General features: G+C 41.3%; 1 protein-coding gene across 1 annotated transcript; it reads right to left on the minus strand.

Moving 5' to 3' along the window:
• Nucleotides 1-6,748: 6,748 nt before the first annotated feature.
• On the minus strand, nt 6,749-7,922 carry LOC129761574 (uncharacterized). The gene is made up of 4 exons (XM_055759312.1): nt 7,772-7,922; nt 7,604-7,714; nt 7,263-7,543; nt 6,749-7,203 (listed from the first exon to the last, which is right to left on the minus strand). The coding sequence occupies exons 3-4, from the start codon at nt 7,417-7,419 to the stop codon at nt 6,785-6,787; spliced, it is 576 nt and encodes a 191-aa protein (XP_055615287.1). The 5' UTR covers nt 7,420-7,543; nt 7,604-7,714; nt 7,772-7,922; the 3' UTR covers nt 6,749-6,784.
• Nucleotides 7,923-7,936: the final 14 nt, after the last annotated feature.

The following is a 7,936-nucleotide window of genomic DNA, read 5'->3' on the forward strand; positions in this document are numbered from 1 at the left end:
GTCAGATTTCGAAGTCGCAAGCTATCTACTTTGAAAAACAACTCGAAACGTTTTTGGTCATTTGTTAATAATCGAAGGAAAGATGTAATGTGACGATATCGAAGCTTCTGGTTTTCAAACAAAGTGGAGCAAGTGAAAAATGTACAGTGTCGACGTCTGGTGGCGATATTAGTGCTTGAGAGGTAAATTATTCTCTATCAGATCAGAAGGGCCAAGTGCAGTGTAAAAATATATAAGTTTGAAAGAAAATTTTTACTTCATACTTCATACATGTATTCCTGACACTCACTTAACCATTTGTCGATGCATTTCCTGTTCGGTCCACAAATAATTACTATTATAATATAAAATTATCATCACACACAGTTTTGTTCAATATGTTTTTGCAATTTCGAAAAAAAAACTCTTATTTCATCACATAAAATAAAAAACGATACGTTAAAGTAAATTTTCATTCATAATTTTGATTTTGAAAGCATGTTTATTCCACCTGAATATCCATCATTATTTTCGCCTCCCAATGAAAGCACACGAAACTTAATGCCGTCTACGCGAATATACTCTTGAAAATCAGAATCCGAATTGGATTACGATTACCTACGCCTTGGGACTGTCCAAAAGTTTCTCAAGTTTGCCTTACGTAGATCATCTTGGATTCATTCCAATGATTTTCCAAGCAATGAGTACTGATGTTCTTGCGTTAATTGCACAGAACGTGAATTTTAATATTCTGTGGCGGAGCCTGTGGTCTCCAGCTATCTCCAGACACTGTTTTCACGCACAAACTACGGCTACAGTGAACCGATGTCAAGCATGTGCCGTGAGCTCAACCGTTGCAGCTCCGTTTGTCCTGTGTTTCATCTCTGTAACGCTTTACATCCGCACTCATGAATATTAGTGTAATTCAATCGTCATAAAGGTTATAAAAAAAGAGTTATGTTGATATAGTAAGAATTAGATTTTTAATAAAATGTTCATTCTGTCTGTACCACTAGTCATAACCAGACGTGTTTTACTAACGTAGAAACCATTAGGTTATGGGCCCAGGTACCATAGCTACGGACAAACAAGTGTGAAATTTTTTTTTTGAAGAACGTTATTTCAAGATGTCTCTTGTTGGAGCTGGAAGCGGAAGTTCTGGAACAGGAAACAGAAGCGGAAGTTTCGAAACCGGAAGCGGACATGGCGACGGAAATGGACGAAATTTCGGAGATAGAGGAAGATCGACCGGCAGTGGAGGGATTTCGCTGCCAGCCATGGAACGTCTTCGAGGCCGAGAAAATTCTTCATGGGCATTCGCGACCAAAATGCTGTTAATCCGTGAGGGAAGTTGGGACGCTGTGAATGCACCGGAAGAAGGTGATCCGGAAAACGAGAGGTCGCTGAGAGCACTAGCTACGATATGCCTCAGTATTGAACCGATCAATTATAGCCTGGTCCAGTCGGCAAGCACAACGAAACAAGCATGGGATAACCTCAAGAAAGCCTTCCAGGATGGCGGGATGACTCGGAGGATTGGGTTACTTCGTAAGTTGACCAGTATTCACCTGGGAGACTATCCCACTGTTGAAGCGTACGTGAACGAGATGTTGTGTACGAGTCATAAGCTGAGTGAAGCAGGATTCAAGGTTGACGATGAATGGTTGGCCAGTCTGTTGCTGATGGGACTCCCCGAGGTATATGAACCAATGATAATGGGCCTCGAGGCGTCAGGAAGGAAAATCACAGCGGATTTGGTAAAGGTCAAGATACTTCAAGACGTCAAGGTTTCCAGCGATTCAAGCTCAAGCGGACATGATGGTGCGTTTTACTCCCAGCAGCGGAAAGGATCCAAGTCGTTCAATAAGGCCAACGTGAAATGCTACAAGTGCAAGTGATTGAGGGAACTACGCGGCGGAGTGTCCTGTAAAGGATAAGAAGCAGAAAAAGGTCAAATCTGACAAGCATACTGCATTTATGATAACGCAATCGTCAGCGCGAGGTGAGCTGGATATTCGATTCGGTTGCTACTTCACACATGTGCAACGGTGAAGTTACTTTGGAAGATGCTAAAGAAGTCCAGCAGCGAATAATGCTGTGTCGATGGTAGACGCCGTTGGCAGCGCGAAGATTGAAGCTGATGTCGGCAATGGCACGTGTAACGTTACTTTGTCCAACGTGTTGAGTATTCCCGACTTGGCAATCAATTTGATATCGGTGAGTAAGATATGCAGCAATGGCTATTCGATTACATTCACCAAGGATGCATGTGAGGTGCGATCGGCTTCCAACGAGGCAGTGGCCATTGGACGAGAAAGCGGCGGACTCTACAAACTTTGTTTGGTGAATGAACATGTTTCGTATGTGGTCAAGGAAGAAAATGGCATAGTGCTGTGGCACCGAAGGATGGGGCATTTGAACGTGCACAGTTTGAAGATGCTCCGGTCCATAGCAACAGGAATCGATTTCGTTGATGCAGAGGTACAGTCATGTGATGCGTGCTTGCAGGGCAAGCATTCTCGTCACCCCTTCAAGAAGAGTGGAAACCGCGCAGAAGAAGTTCTGGAATTGATCCACAGTGATCTATGCGGCCCGATGGAGAACGTGTCAATCGGTGGTAGCCGGTATTTTCAAACGTTCATTGATGACAGCAGCCGCAAAATTCATGTGTATTTTTTGAAGTCAAAGAAACAAGTGTTGCAGTATTTCCAAGACTTGAAGTCGATGGTGGAGAACCAAACCGGCAAACGAATCAAGCGCTTACGGACGGATAATGGCACAGAGTATGTGAATTGAGAGATGGAGAATTTTCTTCGCAAATCCGGGATTCATCATGAAGTCACGGTGCCGTACAACCCAGAGCAGAACGGGTTAGCGGAGAGAGCGAACTGTACGATCGTCGAGCGGGCACGATGTCTGTTGTTTGATGCCAACCTGGAAAAACGCTTCTGGACGGAAGCTGTGTCAACTGCTGTGTTCCTGGCGAATCGATCACCGACGAAAGGCTTACGAGTGACCCCGGAGGAACGGTTCAGCGGTGTGAGACCAGACCTATCCAAATTACGTGTGTTTGGGGCAAAAGTAATGTGCCATGTTCCGAAGGCGAAGCGATTGAAGTGGGATGCAAAATCCGAAGCTGGCATATTTGTTGGATATTCCGAGCATTCGAAGGGCCTTCGAGTGTTCAATCCAAGGACTGGAAAAGTATTTGTGTCTCGTGACGTCGTCTTCGTGAGCGAAGCTAGCGGAAATGCCATGCAGATGTCGGAAGCTGAACCTGTGAATGAAATGATGGAATTAATGAGTGAAGAGATCGTTGAAGGTAATGAAGCTATCGGCTTGCCAACTGGTTCCACCGAAGGCAATGATGATAATCAAAAAGACCTGTTGTCGGAGGACGATTTGGAGGACGAGACGGATTACGACAGCGCGAATGATAGTATCGAGACAATTCGGACAGCATCACCTGCGCTCCCCTCGCAACAAGAAGAGCAGCGATATGCTGTCAGGTGCAGCGAGCGGGAGCGCCGTATTCCAGGCAAGTACTATAATTTCGATTTGACGTATAGTGTACTTCCTGAAACGTTTGTTGAATCTCAGGTAATCGGCAATGAGCGGGAAACCGAGCCGCAGACGGTCGGCCAAGCAACGGAAGCCGACGATCATGAGCTGTGGCGTGAGGCTATGGAAGCTGAGATGCAGGCGTTGAGAAGCAACAAGACGTGGAAGTTAACAGAGCTACCAGCGGGAAGAAAAGTTTTGAAGTGCAAGTGGGTCTTCAAGCGGAAACTCAACTCGGACGGATCTGTGCAGAAGTATAAGGCAAGGCTCGTCATCAAAGGGTTCTCGCAAGTCAAGGGAGTCGACTATAACGAGACGTATTGGCCGGTGGTGAGACTCGCAAGCATTCGATTTCTGTTGGCACTGTCAGCGCAGCAGGATATGCGTATACACCAAATGGAACAGTACGGAAGAAAGCAGAAGGGGAATTATTTGCTTGTAGCGTGAAAGAGACAGACTGATCACGAGCGAGCTTCGACACTAGCGTATTGTGTTTTGTTTACAAACAAAACACATTAGACTTCCAAGATGGCTGAAGAGTGGTTTTAGCAAGTTGGCCCACCTTAGGATATATTTCTAGGCGCCTTGATATGATGCATACTGGCTAGTGATCCCCGACTTTTGAAATTAATCGTTCATCAGCTAATCGAATACTTTTCAGCAGTTTGTTATTCGATACGATTAATCGCCCCAAATAATCGATTAATCGATTAATCATCACACTGAGAGAAATTTTTAGTTAGACTAATATTTCTCATTTCCTAGAAAGCCATCTGGAATCAAACAAGTGTTCATTCCGCCTGAAAATCAATTATTATCTTGCACGCTCCCCTAAAATTGTAAACGAAGCTCGATTCGCGTTGACGGCATAGATCTTCATTTACTAATTTAGGGGAGCGTCAAAAATAATGATTAATTTTCAGGATAAAACTGCAGCGGCCTTACGTTTGTTTTTCTCTGGGTTTGCATTGATTAATCGACCTAAATTATTCGTTCGCTTCGATTATTGGTTGTACAGTATTCGTTCTATTAATAATCGATTTCTGTAGGAAGTATTCGATTAATCGATTAATCGAACGATTATCGGGGATCACTAACACTGGCATATGCACGCAAAAGTAAATAACGATATACAATGCTTTTTACATCGATTTGCGATTTGACCCGACAATGTTATATAAAATGAATAGAATGTGCGTTTATAATACTGCATATCGCGATACTACCCAGCAAACATTAAATCGTATAACTGTTGCACATGCTAGGTCGCACATAAATTCGTATCAAATTACAATCGTTTAAAATATCAGTTCGATTCCCGTTTTGGCCGGGATATTTTTCGTCAAAGAAATTTCCTTCGACTTACACTGTGGACACGCATATTCTAGAGCTTGTCCCTCAGAATACATTCAAAGCGTGTTATTTGGTTTAAGAAATCTCAACTAAGTATCAATGAATGACGCTTGCATACGTTGAGACGGCAAAAGTTCCACAGGGAACGTTAACGCCATTCAAGAAGAAGAAGTGTTTCCGAAATCGTATAAAATGGAGAACACGATTTCCTACATCTTTGATGGATTAAGTCGTATATTGGTATGTATATCACCTCCACTTTTGCATGTATATAGCAGTAAGGGTAAATATACCACCAAAAATAAAGGATATATGATGCTGTATATACGTTGTTTATGAAATTTAATATTTACTAGGTTATATCAACTGTTATATCAACTGTTATATAACTGTTATATAGGTTATATCCACTGTTATAATTACAGTTACAGCTGAAAACACAAAGGAGCTCACACAAAAAATAATGAACGTACAAAAATATGTCTATACCCAACCACTCAATATATACTTTGTATGTATCATATACCTCCACTTTGTAATATTTTATATATGTTTTTTTATTGAGAATGTGAATGATCATGGCTTTATTTCTGGCAGCTGTAGGAGACTTATTATAAATTAGAACATGAGAATCCCACCGAACAGAACCGAACTATATAAAAAACTGTTGTAACGTTTCCATACATGGGTTCGAGCACACCCCTTGATTGTATCGGCCAATAGCTACAATCAAGATGCTAAACTATAGGTGTTTCGTTCTTGACACTTTCATGACAATACCTGAGACGAGTAGCGAGACGAAGCTTTCTGAATTATTTACTTTTTGTTTGGTTGTGTGGTTATGGTTTCATATCAACTCGCTGAGGAAAACAACTGAAGGAAGAAATAAACAAATATATATTCGTGAAAAATAGTGTACTATAGCTGCAATAAGGTATTTATATTATATATTATAACCGCTCCATGTAATGTAATTAAACATACACATACTCTTTACAGATACACAGGTCGAAGGCCACTGATCATTTAACAAGAGCCAAAGGTTGTACCGCTCATGGCAACTCTACACGAGCTGAAGATTGTACCGTCCAGTGACCATTCTACCCTGGATTCCTCGAGTCAAGAGAGACGCACCACGATTGATATGAGGTACAGACTAGGGGGGCGTCGCTGATCAATGGTCAGTTATACTCCAATAGGAAGTATCCCGTGTCGGCCACACATACATAGTACAAGAGACTGCAACATCCCAATTATGAGATCTATGTAATACTAACCTCGAGCCAACCGCGAGTAATCGGTTACATATTACTAACACAGTTGTAAGACAAAAATTGTTAAAATATTGGACTCCCGGCCCCGTCAAGCTACGTGCCTTAATAAAATATATATTTTGGGAAAAAAAAATTATATATTATTCAATATTTTTGGGGGACAGTGAGGATTTGATGAGCTTGTGAATGTGATAAAAGTGCTATAAGTCTAAGAAATCTGTTGTCCAACTCCTCCACAGATAATCGTTCATCTCGCGGTTCTCTATCATGCCAAAATTATATTGTGAATATTTTATTTACTTCAGATGCCGTATTATTGTGCAGTAAAAGGATGTGGAAACAAGGTTCTCATAACGAAAAATAACCCGGACATTGTTTACCACACTTTTCTCCGAGATGGAGATAAAAATCAAAAATCAAATCATATGCTCACGTCATTTCCATAGAAGCAGTTACGATGACCGACATCAAATGCGCCATGAACTTAATGGTACGAGGAAATATAGGATGTTGAATTCCAAAGTTAAACCTTTTTTCTGCCTTATATGTATCAGCCATTCCATGTCTAACCGATATAGTGGTTCTCCGATTTTCGTGGAAAGTGGTAGATTTGTTCTTTATTGTAAAATATTAGACCCGTCTTTTCTTGTTTTTTTTATTAGGGCTGTGTGGTATACGTTGCAAATCGTGAATATTGTCACCGGATTAAGGGGATTGTAGTGATGTAGAACGTTGAACTTTTGACTAGTCTGAAATCGATCCACCGCCGCAACAATAAGAAATTTCTCACCGTGCAATTTTTCGAAATGACTGGTATACTCATCGGCAGTGCGGAAATACTCTCGGCATACAAAGCAGCAGCGCAAAGAGAGGTCCAAATTGTGTTTCAGCATACGTTCCACCGTAGTCACATAACGAATTTCCGATAGAAGTCGATTCGCCGCTACCATCTCTTTAATTTCCTTCAAAACTTTGTCGTTTTGTAAAATTGCATCCAGCATACGCAGGAATTTGTTTTGCTTTTTGGAAGTTAACTCTGAAAAATCAACAAATATAATCATTCTTTAGCGGAATAAATATATCAAACCGACCTACCAGCGTGATTGTTCTGTTCTTGCTGCTCCAGTAGGTTTCGCAACCGCTCCATGTTCAATTTAAAATGATTTGGTCGATTACCATTGGCATGCTGTTGGATTGGCTCATTACGTGTTATCAAATTGTGGTTCATCAGCACCCAGCCCAACTCGTCCATTTTGACACGAGTGTTGCGGCGCAGTTTTATTTTTCGCGTAGTTTCCGTTTGATGATGCCTCCGTCCTTGATCAGATTGTGCCGATAAATTCGTACCACGTACGATTCTATTTCATGCTTTTGCCCTGGTGATAAAACAAAAAAAAATTAACACTCTCTTTTAAATGCTCAATAAAACCACATACGAAAAACGCTGCTTGCTTGGAAAGAAAAGCATTGATTGCGCGGCTAGAAGGTAAAATATACTCAAAACATCCTTCTGCACTGTTTTTAATTCGACCGCTGATTGTAGATATCTGAAAAAGTAGAAGCAATTATGAGAAATTGTTATACGAAAAAATCCAGAAAATTACCTGCCTACAGTGAAGCGCGAGCAGCTATTTTGCCTACGAATGCATTTGTCACCAAAAGATATGATTTGCTTTGTAAACAAATTTGTTTTTTCACGAGCAATGGCCGAACAGCAATTTTGACATTGCGGTCCACCTATAGTATAACGCCTTGGCCTTGGCTACAAT

Source organism: Toxorhynchites rutilus, chromosome 1 (genome assembly GCF_029784135.1).
Source record: "Toxorhynchites rutilus septentrionalis strain SRP chromosome 1, ASM2978413v1, whole genome shotgun sequence".
Taxonomy (NCBI): domain Eukaryota; kingdom Metazoa; phylum Arthropoda; class Insecta; order Diptera; family Culicidae; genus Toxorhynchites; species Toxorhynchites rutilus.

Coding starts and splice junctions, on each gene's coding strand:
- LOC129761574 (XM_055759312.1), bottom strand. CDS start 7,419: ATGGACGAGTTGGGCTGGGTGCTGATGAACCACAATTTGATAACACGT. Junction 7,204..7,262: donor AGAACAGAACAATCACGCTG/GTAGGTCGGTTT, acceptor TTGATTTTTCAG/AGTTAACTTCCAAAAAGCAA.